Genomic DNA, 17,501 nt, shown 5'->3' on the forward strand with positions numbered 1-17,501 from the left:
AGCCACAGCGATCAGTCGCATTTTAGCCATTTTTAAGCATTTTTCTGTTGTTGTAGCGCCACCCAGTTGCCAATTAGAGTTAAATTTCTCCAGTCACCTTGAGGCGTCCTGTTCACATATCTACCAAGTTTAGTAAAAATTCATATGGCGGTTAGGCCTAGATAAGAAATTAGCTCTCTAGTGCCCCCATTTTGTTTGATTGGGTCAATAATGGAGGGGTCCCCTCAGATTATGTGTGGTCATATGCCTACAAAGTTGCGTGGTGAAACCTGTGAGATGTCATACACCTTTATGTGATGAGCCACAACCTCCGCAATATTCATTGCCTTATAGAAGCTCAGTTTTAGTTTTCCAACTTTTGCCAAGAGGGAACTTTAGATATTGGTCCCTAGATTATGTTCACCGAGTTTCATGCAGATCGGTCAAAGTTCATAGGAAGTGATCGATTTTAAGTGTTTTTCAAAAAATTCAAAATGGCGGAAAATCTATATAACTGGAAGTTATGGGTTCTTGAGGCAAATTTGTTCCTCATGAGGAGAGGCATCTCTGTGCAAAGTTTCATGTCTCTACGACATACAGGGCATGAAATATGCCCATTCAAAGTTTGCAATTTCAATCGGTTGCTATAGCGCCCCCCTTTGCCCAATTGATTTAATATTGCTTCATTCGCATCCTCCCATTACCCTCTACCACTGTGCCAAATTTCACATGGATTGACCATTTCAGTGAGAAGAAAAACATGAAACAGACACACCCACACACACCCCCACAGACAAAGAGTTTTCGTCATTATATAGTAAGATTCCATTTCTGCCGATATCTCCCCCTAAATCCTACACACTGGACCTCAAGAACAGTTTCAGCCATGTTTCAATTGCTCCTCTCGTGTGTTTCTGACAGATCAGATATGCTTCCAATACAGGTGTTTACAGAGGAGGATTTTATGCTTCTTCACGTCTATTTTTTGTTTTGCACATCATTTCTGCTCTGAGAGATGCCAAACACAGGTGAGCTACACAACAGCCCTTTGCCTAAACACATCCGGTGTATATCCTGAGCTTGCTACTGTTCTGCTGCAGCACATGTAAACAAAGTTTACATTGTTTGCAGTAATACTTTAAATCTTCACTGATCTACAATACAGACCATTTTGTAGAAGGGTTCTGAACTGCTCCACAGCAACATCCACTTTGACCTGGTAGAATTCCCACAGTTTGATCTGAGGAAAAATATCCTGCCACAACACACTTCGGATGGCCTGATACACACACATCAACATACGGAGAGAGAGAGAGAGAGAGAGAGACAGAAGCAAACACACAAATAATCACTATTATTAAATGAGATTTCATAGCCTACAAAATGCTGTTGAAATAAATCACAAACCTTTATATGAGATGTTCTAATCATAAAGTGTACAGTGTACAGCCGTGCAGTGTGTGCCTGGCTGAACTGTGTTTACTCACATTCAGATGGCTCTCATTGGTAATATCAGCAGGAAGTCCTTTAGCTTTGTAGCGTCCCTCTGCTACTCTGGTGGTTAAATGCCAGAGAGCTCTATCTAAGACCCAGGCTGGTCGCAGGTGGGGAGAGTTCACCAGGTTGTAGCCACATTCTGGATGTTCTTTGATCCACACACTGTTAGCAGCTGCGAAGAAAAAGGAGAAACACAGAGTCAGAATCTTTAAACTGACTCAGGTATGAACAATGCTCAAATACATACTTGAAAACTGTTGGTGACAACAATGAGAATGAGCCATGAAAGAATCATGCTGGGAGCATTTGAACATTTTTCATGAGATTGACTAGATTGAAACACCAATAATGAGAAAAAATTGTGGAAAACATTAATCATTATTAATTCAATTAAACACCTAACAAAACAAAAATATATATTTACAGGAGCAGATCATGAGCCGAAAGTTTAGAAAAGGCTGCCATATGAGTTTGCAGAGATCTACAGATAGACTGACAAATTGTAAATCATCCACTCGGTCTTTAACCTTTTAGTCAGTCTCATTTTAGTACTTGACCTTTTCACAGAGAGGGAGAGAGGATGAGGTGATAAGAGTACATGGGTAAAAAGAAGTACACAGTGCTGACATAGGAGAGCACACATTCTCATCACTCATGTTAGATGTTAGAGCTGCAGTGTCCTTCCAGTTACCTTCATGTTATTGTGTTTTGTTTTGATTCATAATAAACATGCACTTTAAACAGACCATGAACCCCTCCTCCCCAAAAAAGAATGCTATGTTTTTTTCTGAGCTCTTGTTACATGACATCACAACTGTGTGAATGTTTATTTTCAGGAATGATTTTCTTTGAACTTGTCTAAAATAGGTTATTATACACGCTACACATGAACGTGTTCCTAGTCTTTACCTCATGTCATCAAATACTCTACACATACTCTAAATGGGTAGGTAAATTCAATGTACAATACAGATATCAATCCTAACATTTTTTCTCTTCCATTATTGTTAATACGATAATCCTTATTGGTTTAAGGGAGTTCTGAATGTAATTCAAGCAGCAACTAGCCTGGTAAGACCATCCTGATGATGGTGAGCTCAACATTTGACGAAACGGCGAAAACTTATTTTCCTCCATGAAACTCTGTGATTGCATACTCTTGTTCTTGTTTTATTGTTGTTATTGACTCTATTTCTGCAATAACGTGGCCGGCATTTTACATCATCAACACTGCAGTCCCTGACTGGCTGCTTATGTTGTCAACTACGGTGCAGATAGCTGATTGGCCCAGATTGGATTTTAATTTCTGGTTAAAAGCTGGGGTGGCACCGATTCTAGACTGATACAGACAGTGAAACACAATGTTGAGCTCACATCATCAGGATGGTCTTACCAGGCTAGGCAGCAGCATCCTGCACTAAAACGGCTCCAAGAGCCAGTCAATCCCCATAGTCCACCACGTTAAAATGCCCACCTTACAGCCAAAATAACATGTTGTACAGGTACAAAAAACAGTTTTGGTCTCTATACCTAATTTCCCCATTTCATGACAACTGTACAGGGGGTACATTTTTATATTACACACCTGTTTACATTTTATTAAGGCTTAAAGTTACACATAATTTTGGGTGGGCTGCTTTTAGTGCCAGGCTGTCAGCCAATAGTGTCCTTGATTTCTCAGTCAGATTCAGCCCTCGTTCCTCCACAGCACAAGCCTCTCAGCCAAATATGGTCACCGCTGGCTCCAAGAAACCGAGGTGGCAATGGCCAAAGTGCAAAGTTCGAGGCTTCGAAACAGGAGTCCACAAACCAACAGATGACATCATGGTAGCTATGTCCTTTATTTTAACAGTCCATGATGTAGGCTAATCAAATTTCTTGGTGCTGTGGTTCTGATCATTGCACTCCTGGTTGAAAAATGGAAACTGTTGTTGCTACTGTTGCAGGTATCCTAACCTGGATGGAAGGAAGCATTTAATCTCTATCATGTCCAATCTTTGACGCATTTCATTTAGTTTGGTTACCTCCCTTTCCTCATTGTTTCCCTTGAGAACCAGTAACTGCTTTAAAGCTTGATGTCAGTGGCCTCTTAAGTAATGTGAGGTTAGTTCCTGGTTTGGCATGCTGCTCACACACACCACATACTTCACAATATGTGTGTAAGTGAGAGAGAGCGAGGAAGAGAGATACTGTACACTGAAAGTTGAATAAATTTTACCACAATCATATGCAGAGTTCACTTCAATTCAGTTCATACTTTATTATTTATTTACACATCTCAGAGGTCCATAGCACCATAAGAGTAAGACAAACAACACAAGGTATTGTGTTTTGTATTGTATCTGTATTATTTGCCAGAGCACACTGAAGAAGGGCCAGAACCGAAATGTATGTGTGGCAAAATAAAATTTGATAAACTTAGAATGCTGTTCCTCTCATCTTTTTGACTAATAGAATCGATAACATAGATTCAGGTAGTATACCATGTACTCGAAACCCCGTGAAACATATAGCAAGCAGGATAGACAGTTTTACATTAGCAAATTTTAGATGCTCAGTGCTGATTTTGTCTAAGCCACAGGCTTTATTGCCACTTTGGCACCTGAGTTACTCTGTAACTGCTTCCTGCACTTCTTGAGGAGTAATAGTAACATTTGCATTATTATCTACTTTGCCCATTTCAAACACATTACCCTTCACACAATTAAATAACTCACAATACTGCTTCTGCCATAATTGAGATATTTTATCAGTGCCACTCACACCATCAATATTAAGTGGGAGAGGTAGTTCACAATTATTTATTACTCTGATTTCTTTCGAAGTCGTTCGAATTCTTGCTTTGCATTTTTCTTGCCAAGGAGTCAGATCTCATCATATTCTCATGCCTTTAAGTGAAACGGAGTGCATATTTAAAATTAGCATTTGTATATTTCTTATTAACTCCGCCAAGGAGGTTATGTTTTCGCCAGCGTTGGTCTGTTTGTTTGTCTGCAAAATAACTCAAAACATTCTAAACAGATTTTGATGAAATTTTCAGGAAAGGTTGATAATGGGACAAGGAACAGATGATAAAATTTTGGTGGTGATCGGTTGAAGCAAAGTGGATAAAATAATAAAATGGCGGGAAATCCGAGCTGCTTGGCGGAGGTCTGCGCTCTCCGAGTGCTTTTCTAGTATTCAAATGTTTCCTCATGCTTTTGTCTACCAGTACAATTTTTCCCAATAAGATATCAGACCGACCACAATATTTATTGAGATCCGCTTTAGTCAAGTTAGACCAGTCTAATTTCCCTACATTAATGTTGTTATCCACTGTCAGCAAGGATGGCACATGACCCATATTTATCCGCATTAAGAATGGCATATGGTCAGTAGTGGCCAAATCATAGTTATTTTCATGGCATCGAGTGAATCATGTGCATCAGCTGTCCATAGACAATGATCCAGCTAGGAAGTTGTGTGCCAAGCGTCACTAACATAAGTAAAGCTGTCTTCAGGCATAAGTACCTTGCTGGAGAGAATCAGTCCACTATCCGAACAGACCTGCAGTAAATGCTTAGCAAATAAAGAGCTGGTATCTGATACATCAGCATTCATGTCGCCAATCACATATATGCAGGTGTAGGGACTATCCTGAATAAAGGACATTATATTTGCCAGTCTATTAAGATAGTCATCTTCATTTTCATAACACTCATAAGGTGTGTAAACATTCAAGATTAAAAGCTTTCTGCCATTAAAATCAAGTCCAATGGCCCAGTCGACATCCAATCTAACAGTGCTGGCCAGCTGATCAGATTTTTTATTCCACAGGATAGCCACTTCGCCTGGAATCCTACCCCGGACTATTCTTGTGCTAAGATCAGTGGTGGATTCACCAGCCCCATTAAAGTCTTTGCTCAGTGAGTTCAGTCCTTCCAAGTGCTGTTTTGCCAAAAATGTTTCTTGTACACACAATATGTTACAGTTCTCCAAGAGGAGAATCTGGCTGCGAAAACACTCACCAGCTTGGTTGTAATCACCTGAATGTTGCTCACAGTGCCAGTTCCAATAATTCCTACGGCACATCACCTTCAGCACGTTTCCTTTGCATTTGCATTGCGTGTTGTTTTGGCTGAACACCTGGGGATGTTTTCGCCGCATTCATTTAACAGTTTCAAACATGCCTTTACATTATTAACGTCCTTCTGAGGACCTTGATGCGTGACACAGCGCTGAGTCTTTTTTGGGCACACTTCAAACAAAAGCCGCTTGGTCTCTTCAATCCACTCTGAAGAAAAATTGTTTGTCACAAGCAAAACAATCTCATCATAGCTTAAAGTCCTCATTTTGGCGACAAGAAAGTTCAGCAGTTCATCTTCTTAAAGTCCTCATTTTGGCGACAAGAAAGTTCAGCAGTTCATCTTCCACTATAACCTTCCCATCAGTGGTTTTATAAATCTCAGGTTTCAATCGAGGACAAGCAGCGCCTTCTCCTCCTGCACGCATGCCTGCCACGCCGGCCATCACAGCTCTCCCCTGTGCCAGGATTTTCTCAACGTTTTCCACCAGTGTTGTGTTTTCTATGTCTTATATAGAAATTATTTAAGTGATATCTAAGATGTAATCGAATCTCAAAGTGGGTGTTAAAGAACAAGTTTCTCAAACCCAGTGGCATTAACTTGATACTAGCGGGACGTCATGGTGGTCTTGTGGTCTATGATGCATACAACATAACTGTTATTCATGTGATGCTGGCCCTCAATCTTTCTCTCTCTTTCTCTCTCCCCATATTCCTGGTCTAGCTCTCCACTGTATACTGTCTAATAAAGAAAAATGTCATAACAATATTCATAAATAGAGTGAAAAAAATAAAACACAGCTAACCATATTCAGGCGTAGCTGAGGTGCTGGAGCTATAAAACTATCAAAATGAACAAAAAAGAAACCAGACCAGACCAGAAAGCTTGCTTTTTATAAAGATTTTTTACACAGATTTTAGTGTGTAGGTGCTCTTTTCATTCATAAAAACAATAGTCACAAAAAAAATACTACACGAACCACTTTGTGTCAAGACACTGGCCCATGTTTTAAAAAAAAACATCTCTTGCAGCAACTGAAGCTACACTGGAAGCATTTGGAATCATTTCCTTCCCTTATCTATAGGGGTGGGGGAAATAATTGATACAGCATAGTATCACGATATTTTTGTGTGGCAACATCACACAGTGCCAAGTGTCAATTTTCTTATTTTGTAAATTATCATTACAAATACAAATTAAACTTTAGGTAACCACTAGAAAAAAATTATTTGTTTCTTTTTCAGTCTACGACATACATTTTATTGCTGTAAAAAATGACTGAGGTGAGATGAACACACTGGAAACTTCATCTTATTAGATAAAACAGATGTTGACAAAGTTTTCCTTTAGGGACATATTTTACAGTTGAAAAAAGGTAATAAATCACAATATATTTTATTGCAATACTCAGCATATCGCAACATATTTAAAATTGCAGTAATATTGTATCGTGACTTAAGTATCGTGATAATATTGTATTGTGGATCCTCTGGTGATTCCCACCCCTACTATTCTCTGGATTTTATAGACCTTAGGCATGCAGAGATTGTAGGTAATGTTCAGTTTGGCCGTGGAGGCCTGGGGCTTGGCTCAGGCAAACCGGTATGGAATAAAGCAGGTGTCAAAGATAAAAGAAAGTTGGTCGTGGAACAGATACGTGGACAGGAGGAGATATTAAGGGGTGCAAAGGTAGTGGCCCAGGCTAAGCAGGGACAGTGGTTGAATTGGTAAAGTGTAGAGAAGACGAAGCTTAGTTGGAGGGACCTGTGGAGTATGGAGGAGAATCGTATTAGATTTCTGGTAGGGGCTACATACGATGTGTTACCAACCCCCCAGAACCTAAAACTGTGGGTAAATGGGGACCCATCATGCCCATTGTGTTCAGGTACCGCAACCTTAAAGCATATTTTGTCAGGCTGCAAAGTTAGCTTGTCACAAGGCCGATATACATGGCGACATAACCAGGCGTTGAAATGTTTAGCTGCAGGCATTGAAGGGAAACAAAGACAGGTAAATTCAGAAGGTTTTAAGAAAAGGAGTTTAACAATTCAGTTTGTCCATGAAAGGGACAAATACAGAAGGGATAAGTTAGTAAGGAGGCAAGGGTGTGGCCGCCTAGAAGGTGCTTGTGATTGGGAAATTCAAGTAGATTTAGGGGGAAAGCTTGTTGTTCCCCAGGAAATAGTTTGTACCAAGCAGAGACCTGACATAGTGTTGTGGTCAGTGAGTCAACGGATAGTTTATTTCATTGAGCTGACAGTTCCTTGGGAAGACTCATTGGAAGAAGCCTATGAAAGAAAAAATCCTCGCTGCTCAGCTTCTGCTCCGCAGTGAGGATAGAAAACTGAGATTTGTCCAGTGGACGTGGGATGTAGGGGATTCATAGCAAGATCAGCTGTCTCGCTCCTGGGGGAACTCGGAGTGCGGGGACAGAGTTTGGGGAAGACAGTGAAGGAAATGTCAGATGAAGCAGCCAGAGCTAGTCAGTGGATCTGGATGAGAAAAAATAATGTCAGTTGGGGGGCAGCAGGGGGAACTACTGAGCAGGGTACATAACTCCTTGAGATCAGGTGGCGAGATCCACCAATCAGTCCTCTCAGGAGAAAATCCAGGAAGAGGAAGGTTATTTGTGTGGGAGTGGCCTATTTGAATCCCTTTTGTTTGAGACCATGCTGCAAGTTGAGTGGGTTTGCTGATCCTGTGAGTTTATCTATCTCCTTTAACTTTAGCTTATATTGGAGTTATGCTATGTAGCGTGTGAAATAGAGTATGGTGAATATGCTAGGAAAGGTAGTATCAGCACTGTCTCTACCTGGAGCTCGCATGTACGGAGCCTGGGTTTGTTGAAGGTGGCAGTGCTATTTGGGCTGAGAAAGCCATGTGTAAGTAAGGTAAAGGAGGTTGTTGGGTTGGTGCGGGAAGCAGTGAGACCTGGCATTAGGGGAGTGTCTCTGGGATGCCAGAGATCACTGTCTAGCCTCCTGGAGGTGTCGTGGGACCAACTAGACGAAACACTGGTGAAAGGAGGTTCCCACCTGATGACCCCAAAGACATGTTAGTTATCACTGCTCACTGGTCTGTATAGTTAAGCCTTGCCATAATAGCTTATCATAGGGCTTAGGAGGTTATTCACTGAGTGCTGATCCTTTCTCTAGAGCACAAACTTCTTGTGTTTATTTGAATGCTGGTTATCAGAACATCTCTGCCAAACAATGGCACATCTGACATTGCTTTGGTATAATTTGCATTCAGCTCTGTTTATGATTTTGATCACTCTCTTCTGAAGGAAGAAAATTGGATATGTGATTGCTTTGTATGTTTTTCTCAAGACCTCCACACAGCAAGTAATACGTAGAAGAATGAAAAAATGTTATAAGTAATAAACTTAGGGTTAGAATGTCTTTGTTTTGTTTAATACTGCGATGGACTTTGATACAATGGCTCTAGAGAGTAGGGATACAATTTTTGACACACTGCATCAAAAGTTCAAAGGGTCAAACTGACACCACAGAAGAACATAACTATAAACTCAGCGTGATATCATGATATTGATTTTGACATCTAGCAAGGTAATAAATATTGAAATAGGACTCAAGTTTAGGGATCAAAAAGTTGCACTTAATCTGATCTTGTCCCAGCCAGTTAACTAATGTAAACACACTGTCTGTGTAAATGGAAAGGCCCATGCACTACTGACCCTGCATTATCATCACCTCAACAGGCCGGTTTAGTCCTTTAACTGTAACCTATTGTGATCTACAAGCACCGGGATATATTCAATATAAAGGTGCTCATCTAAAAGATATGTGGAAACTTAAATATATTGCAAATGAGATCATGGACAGTATGCTTATAGTCTCAGCAGTATGCTTATAGACTGTGTCTGTATTAAAGCCATGGTTTATAGATGGGCCCTGATGAAAATCCATAAGCCTTTTAATAATTAAGCAGAAGCACTTTAACATCCACTAAATGTTTTTCTAAGTGTGTTGTGTTTCAGTTTGATCTCCACTCTGTTTGGGCTGTACTCCAACAGAGAGCGCACACACACATTAACAGATGCACACAATCACTTACCAGTGTGATTATACACCACATCTGTAATACACAGCATATCCCATTCTTTCTGTAACTTCTCCACCAGCGCTCCCACATCCTCCCAACTGTAGCTCTGACCGTCGGGGCTGAAGTCAGGGTTCAAGCTCATCTGGTCAGCCAAGGAGTAACAGGATCTGGACTCTCCCAGAGTCTGCAGAGGGGTCAAGTGGATCATGTTGTATCCTGTGAGAGAAACCGCATACACACTATTATTAATACTATTATACATTAATATTCTCTCTGATACTACTAAAAACGATAATAAAGATCCAATCCACTGCCCCCCCCCAACCCACCTCACCTACAGAAAGCTTCGCTTCACCTCCCGCCTCTCAGATCAGATCAAATTCCTTTGATTGTCATTTTTATGATGAAAAATAAAAATAAAATACTGTTTCACATCTAAAATAGGCAAATTTAAAAGTTCTCGGTGCAGTAATAATAATATATCAATAAATAGATAAATAAATACATCTAAAATAGAATCTACTAAAAAGGCCAATTAAGTGCAGGGAAAAGAGTGCAGTCAAAAGACTAGGTGAGTTCATGTGTTCTACAGTTCAACAGTCTGATTGCTGAAGGATAAAAAACTTCCTCAGAAATGTTGTCCTGCAGCAGATGCTCCTGAACCGTCTCCCTGATGGCAGGAGAGAGAAGAAACTGTGGGAGGGATGAGAGGAGTCCATAACTATGCTGTCTCCTCAGCCGCTGCACCTCTGGCTGTAGATGTGCAACAGAGATGGCAGCAGATCATGATCTTCTCTGCTGTTCCGACAATCCTGTCCAGTTTCTGTCTCTCCTCTGCTCTGCAGCTGCCGTACCAGAAACTAATGGAGTATGTCAGTATACTCTCTATAGTGCTTCGGTAGAAGACAGTCATGGCTGGGCTGGGGAGATCTGCCTTTTTCAGTCTGTTGAGAAGATGGAGGCACTGTTGAGCCTTCTTGATGACCGCTATGGTGTTGTTGTTGGAGGTCAAGTCATCTGCCAGATGGTATCCTAGGGACTTGGTGCACTTTACTCAGTCCAAGACAGACCCAGAGATGATCAGAGGGGGGTGCTAGTCTGGTTTAGTCCTCCTGAAGTAAATAATCATCTCTTTTGTTTTGTCAGTGTTGAGAATGAGGTTGTAGGATTTGCACCAGGTTATCAGCTGCTTCAAATCTTTCCTGTCCAGTCCTTGGCCTCATCAGCGATGATGTAGAACAGGCGTGAGTAAGCAGCGTGAACTAGGGCATTATCGACTTATCTGTCAACAAAGTCGAAGTCAAGTCGACAAGTCATTTCATGACGTCATCACATTGACACGGCGGAGGAAAGTGAAGTATCTCCACACGTGATGTGTGTCTGTCAAGGCCCGAACATACTCAGGCGGAACGTACGCGGAACGGACTCTGCAGAAGTCCGCGCGGACTCAAAGAGGACGTCCGCAAGCCCTGTGCGCGCAAAGCTCAGATTTTAAGACCGCGCGGACTCCGCTCCGCGCACCAGTGGTGTGCTCGACTATGAAAGCCCGAATGACTGCGGACATTCCTTGCGGAGTCTGCTCTGCTTATAGTATGCCCGAGCATGTTCACTTAGTCAAGGATAAAGTATCAGCGTAAGCACACAGACAGAGAGACAGAGAGAGGGAAAAAACACACGACTTGTCGACTCCTCCCGGGGGGTGTTGACTTGTGCCACTGACGTCGACACGTTGACAAATCGACTTTTCTGTTAATGCCCTAGCGTGAACAGCACTGGGCTCAGTACACACCCCTGAGGTGAACCTGTGCTTACTGTGATGGTGGATGATGTTTTGCTGCCAATTATGACAGTCTGTATTGAGAGCGTATTGCATGCGGAACTGAAGTCGATGAGTAGAATTCTGGCATAGGTGTTCTTAGCCTCCAGGCGAGTCAAGGTGAGGTGGAGCAGGGTGGATATGGCATCCTCCGTAGACCGGTTTGCCCTATAAGCAAACTGCAGAGAGTCTTAGCTGACAGGGACTCGTGATTTAATGTGCTCCATGACAAGCCGCTCAAAGCACTTAATTGCTACTGGGGTGAGGGCTACAAGGCGATAGTCATTTAGACAGTCAGTGTCGGCTTTTTTGGGTACAGGGACAATGGTGGCACTCTTAAAGGGATAGTTCGACATTTTGGCAAATTCGCCTATTGCCGTAATCCCTATAGTCATATGAGTAGGTACATTACCATTAATTGTCAGTGTGTGCTGTTCTGAGATCGGTGGGGCAGAGCTGCCCGCTGAAATGGAGGTGAACGGTACAGGTCCCTCTCTCCCTCAAAACTAATCAAATACACCATCAAATGACTCCAAAACGCTCTTGTGGACAACTTGTATCTTACACATTCACCACGCTATGAAATAATAATGTAATATTACGAGACAGAGTTGTTTTGAAGCCAAACGTAGAGCCGGAACTACATTCCAGACATACAGTACTTGCTGGGCCGAGTGATTTCAAACAGCATATGTTTAGTGCAGTTACTCCCGTCATCAAAACAACAAGTTTGTTGAGAAGAAGCCAGAATATACAGAGGAAGAGTTACAGGTTTTGGAAGAAGAGAGCAAGAAGAGAGGTTGAGGCTGCCGAGCAACCAGGGATGAGGGGAGACCCAGAACCGGTGGTGTAAATGTGGGGCTTACTGGCCACTTTATTAGGTACACCTGTGCAATATAAATATAGAGTACGCCTCAAAATAATGCTAACTCCACACTCATAAATCACCACAACTCCTGAAGGAACAACAACATAAAATGTTCCCTAGCAGTCTGTCTATTCCCAACAATGAGAAGTAATGCCAGTCACTTCACTTTATGCTCTGGGCAAGCACTTATCCATAACATAACCACAACAACATTTGCATTTTAGCCTTATTTACCATACTTGGGTTGTAGGCTAACGTTACTCAACATGGAGGTAACGTTACAGCAGAGAGATTGCTGAGCAAAATACACAACGATCACTTACCACGTCTGCTCGTTTAGTGATGCCGATAGATGGTGTGACAGTATCTTTCAAGAAAAGCGTTTGAACCATTCCTGAGCTTCTGCGCTCCATCCTTTCAGCGTAGTCCTCCGGTAAAAAATGCCAGGAGCACACAAACATTTTCCGGACCGTTTCCACAGGCGTGTTGGGGTCGATGTCCAGCACAAATAGCCATTGTTTCATCCTGTCCGTATTACTGGTTGGAACTACATGAAACTTCACTTTGCTCCATGTCTTCGGCTTGTTACTGCAACCTTACAATGCATGTGTAAACCATGATTTACAAAAACACTTGTAAACTTTCCTCAGACCTTCCGGTGTGTCCAGCTGACGATACCGCAAATGGCTACAAGCAATAACAACGGTACTGTCTCAGCTGCGCACTGTGTCACTCCGCCCAGTGGTTTACTCAAGAAAGTAGTTCTGAGTATTTGCTTCATGTGTCGTAATGTTACTTAATTATACATTATTATTTCATAGCGTGGGGAATGCGCAAGCCATGTGTTGTCCACTAGAGCATTTTGGAGTCATTTGATGGTGTATTTGATTAGTTTTGAGGGAGAGAGGGACCTGTACCGCTCACCCCCATTTCAGCGGCCAGCTCTGCCCCACCGGTCTCAGAACAGCACACACTGACAATTAAAGGTAATGTACCTACTCATATGACTATAGGGATTACGGCAATAGGCGAATTTGCCAAAATGTTGAACTATCCCTTTAAAGCAGGAGGGCAGAGAAAAGAGTTCAAGATGTCAGTGAAGACATCCTTCAGTTGGTCTGCACATCCTTTCAGAACACGGCCTGGGACATTGTCTGATCCAGCAGCGTTCCGAGGGTTTACCCTAGAAAAGGCCCTTCTAACACTCTCAACAGACAGCTGAAGAACCTGATCAGTAGATGAATGTATCATCCTAAGTACCCTACTGTTGTTGGTGGTCACAGACGCCTCATGTCCTTGTTGTCCATGATGTGACTTGCCAGATTCCTTCCATACTGTTTTTTTTTTAATTACCTCTCTGATGCCCCTGTTCAAATTGTGTCTTGCCACCCTGTATGCTGCAGCATCATCCAATCTGAAGGCCGCATCCATGCATTTAGTGATGAATCCCATCACTGCCTCTGTGTATTCATCTCAGTCTATGAAGCCCCCATATGTAGCAGTATCTTTGAAGTACTCCACTGTGTGCATTCGAAGCGGTCCTGTAGGGCTGGGATAGCCTATTGTGGCCACATTCTGATCTGCTTCCATGCAGCTAGCTATCCTCTCACTTTGGCTCTGTAGGAAGGCATCAGCAGCACAGTCAGATGATCTGAGCTGCCAATGTGGGGTAGCTGGGCTGCCTTATATCCATCCTTAATCCTCCCTTGCTTCCGCATCCTGTCACAGTGCCGGCGAGTCCTCCTCATCGGGATCGCTGTAGGTTGGGTCCTGGTCCCATCCGTGGTAGCCTGATAATAGCAAACCTAGCTTGCTAAGTAGACCTAGCGCACTCTGTCTCAGACTGCAGAAACGTCTCACAGAAACTCTTGATTGTACATACACCTTCGTCTACCTGGTTTATAGATCAGGGACGAGGCTAGAGGCTGCACTGTCATGCTAAATTTGCCAGTGTCCACAGAGGCCGCCGCAAGCATCGGTCGCGCATGAGGACAGACCTCTGATGAAATGCCCCTCTCCCCACCTGCATGGCACTAACATATTTCCACACACAAAAAAAAAGAAAGAAAATACACACACACATACCTGACTCCTTTGCTACTCTCAGTCGATCTGGCCAGTCATCCAAGTGTCCAAGACATTTGGACAGGTAGGTCTGGATGGTGATGCAGTCTAGCGGGAGGATGTGATTGTCTTCTCCAACACGCAGGACTGGGTCGACCACAATGTATCCTCCTGCTGACCGCTCTGTGTCTCTATGTGAAAACAATATAAATGTAGTAAAGTACTGCACAAAGTGGAGGTGAGGAAGTATTTCTCAGATCCTGTTAACAAGTGAACTGACTAGGGCTGCAGCAGTGTACTGTGAAACCAGTATACAGTAGTATGAAAATTGATGGTTATCATACCATGAACAATTTCTTATCTATGGTATTGAAAAAGCACCCAAACAGAGAATCTTATCTGTGGGTGCACATCTTCTTTCCCCTCCATTGTCTGTCTGACTTTTTACACACACTTCCATAAAACATTGTTTAAAGTTTCAATTATAATAAGGTGTTTGTTCAATTAAAACAATACCTTCTCTTTTCATTTTTTAAGGGTCGTTGTAACTGATAAAAACTATCATAATTGTGTTACACCATAAACTGTGACACTGTGAAACCGTGGTATTTTCTGAGATGGTTATAGCACTGTTGCAACCCTAGTACTAACTAGTATCATAGAGTGACTGAGCAGAAACAGAGTGTTGTATTGGTGCTTATTTGCCTTTTGATGTCATCTTATTGGAGCTAGCTTTTACTCCCTCAGCTCGAATAAGGGCAATTTAATGATAGTGTACAACTGTACATTCTCAAATGTGGGAAATCATGAGGGTCATACCCATATCCAAAGTAGTACTGATAGGACCCAGCAATCTTGAGGTCCACACAGCAGTATTTATCAGAGTCATCCTCCCTTCCTGTTGGGTAGCTCCATGCCAAAACACGGAAGTTGTTTCGCTCAAACTGCTGTCCTTCAAGAGGATAGTTGGTGTGCACCAAAACCCTCCTTCCCTGAAGGCTCGGACCAAGACGGAACTGGAGCTCAAAACCTGAAGTGACACAAGTGTTTTATTGAAATACTTTATTTCATCACGTGGCATTTATGAATTCATGAAACTGCTATGTTTAAATGCTTATGATTGTGCCATTACTTTCTGTGTGATTTATGTTGCTGAATGTTTAAATTTCATTGAAAAACTAGAATTACTGCCTCATGGTTGTATGTCTCCACAAACTCATCAAGTTGCACTTACAGTTTACAGCCATGTCTGTGAAATCATGGATGCTTTACACACCTTCCCCCTGGCAGCAAAATTTAAAGGTGGACACCTAAGATTAGTGTCACAAATTTAGTATCTGACCAAATGTCTCACATTCAGTTCATGAGATATGATGTTGAGTAATGCCGCAAAAAAATATTTTTGGAGAATATTATGGTGTCAATTTCATTGCCTTCCCGAAATGAGACAGATGTTAGGTCACATTGGCCTTAACCTTTGACCACCAAATTCTAATCAGTTCATCCTTGAGTCCAAGTAGATGTTTGAGCAAAATTTGAAGAAATTCCCTCACGGTGTTCTTGATATACCGTGTTCATGAGAATGCGACAGACAAGGTCAGTGACCTTAACCTTTGACTTTTGACCACCAAGTTCTAATTAGTTCATCCCTGACTCAAAGTAGATGTTAGTGCTAAATTTGAAGAAAATCCCTCTAGGCGTTCTTGAGGTATCGCGTTCACAAGAATGGAACAGACGGACGGACAATCCGAAAAAGTAATGCCTCCAGCCATGACTACTGCCGCGCGGAGGCTTAAAAACCCTCTTACTATGAGCCTGGATATTTGCTTGCACCTCTATCCATACTGCCCTTCTATGATATAATAACATAATTTCAGGACAATCTCTATCACACACAAGCAGACTGTTCTGCAGCTGTGGAATAAACAAGAGAAATACTTTACAAAACAGTCAATAAGCGATAGAAGCCAAAACGATGTCAGACTTTCTGGTCTTCAGAGCCTGGATCATGAAAGGTTTGTCTATATATAGTCCAGTTATACTGCCAGCCTACAAAATCCCTATCAGGTTCTGCTGTAAATGTCAGATGGTACACTTCTCCCTCCAGAGCGACTAGCTACTTCTCCTGCAGCCAACACACACATATTTTTCAGATTGTTGGGGAGCCTATTCCACTGTTTGATAGCCTTGTACGAAAACGCTGATTGGGTGAGAGCAGACCTTCGGTAGATTATTCCACTTGTGTGGCGCATAGTAGCTAAGAGCAAGTTTCCTGGTCTCAGTATTAACATGATGATTTTCTAAAACTAGTCCTGGGATCTTGTGTAGTGTGAAATTGTTCTGTAGTTTAAAAGACATGTGAGATACCCGGGTAGTTTGCCAATAGGTGCTTTGTAAATAAAAAGTATGCAGTGTTGTTTTCTTCTCACTGCCAACGACTGCCATCCAGCTTTCTCATACAATAAACAATGATGTGTTCTAAAGCCATCGCCTATTATAAGGGCGGAATGATACACTGTATCGAGAGGCATAAGAGTAGAGGCAGGAGAGTGCATATAAATTATATCACCAAAGTCAGTAACTGATAAAAGGTTGCCTGAACTATTTGCTCTCTAGAACTCTGGGTCATACATGCCTTAATTTTATTGATTAAAAAAAGACAGTTTTGCTTTTAAGGACTTGGGCAATTCATTAATATGTGTTTTAAAACACAACTTGTCATTGAACTTCAGTTGAACTGTTTGTCTATTTCTAGAGAACAGTATGCATGTGGTTTGCTGTAGAGCACAGAAATTCAAGATGAAAGTTATTGTCCACATACAGATGAATTGTTCTGTTTCTAACTTTAACACCCAAATCATTAATAAAAATTGTGAATAAAAGTGGTCTTAGAATAAAACCTGTGGCACGCCTTTGTTGACACTCATAAAGCCAGACTGATATCCATTAGCCACAACAGCTTGTGTTCTACCGCTGAGATAATTTGAAAAACCAATTACATGATTTTTATATCAAATCCAATAGATTCAGGTTGTTTAAAAAAATGTTATGATCCACAGTTATCTAATGCACTTGCAACATCATTCAAGATAGCTTGGACCTTGGTCTATGATTATTTAGGTCATTTGACTGATCACCCTTATACAAA

General features: G+C 41.8%; 1 protein-coding gene across 2 annotated transcripts in view; it reads right to left on the minus strand.

Moving 5' to 3' along the window:
- The window catches only part of agla (amylo-alpha-1, 6-glucosidase, 4-alpha-glucanotransferase a), a 69,200-nt gene that overhangs the window by 42,146 nt on the left and 9,553 nt on the right, over positions 1-17,501 (minus strand). For both annotated transcript variants that reach the window (XM_050074768.1, XM_050074770.1), the window contains exons 3-7: positions 15,173-15,383; positions 14,375-14,544; positions 9,618-9,821; positions 1,467-1,648; positions 1,147-1,258 (exon numbers count right to left, since the gene is read on the minus strand). In XM_050074768.1, coding sequence (XP_049930725.1) covers positions 1,147-1,258; positions 1,467-1,648; positions 9,618-9,821; positions 14,375-14,544; positions 15,173-15,383 — 879 coding nt within the window. The remainder of the gene's footprint in view (positions 1-1,146; positions 1,259-1,466; positions 1,649-9,617; positions 9,822-14,374; positions 14,545-15,172; positions 15,384-17,501) is intronic.

The sequence above is a fragment of the Epinephelus moara genome, chromosome 21, assembly GCF_006386435.1.
Source record: "Epinephelus moara isolate mb chromosome 21, YSFRI_EMoa_1.0, whole genome shotgun sequence".
Classification (NCBI taxonomy): domain Eukaryota; kingdom Metazoa; phylum Chordata; class Actinopteri; order Perciformes; family Serranidae; genus Epinephelus; species Epinephelus moara.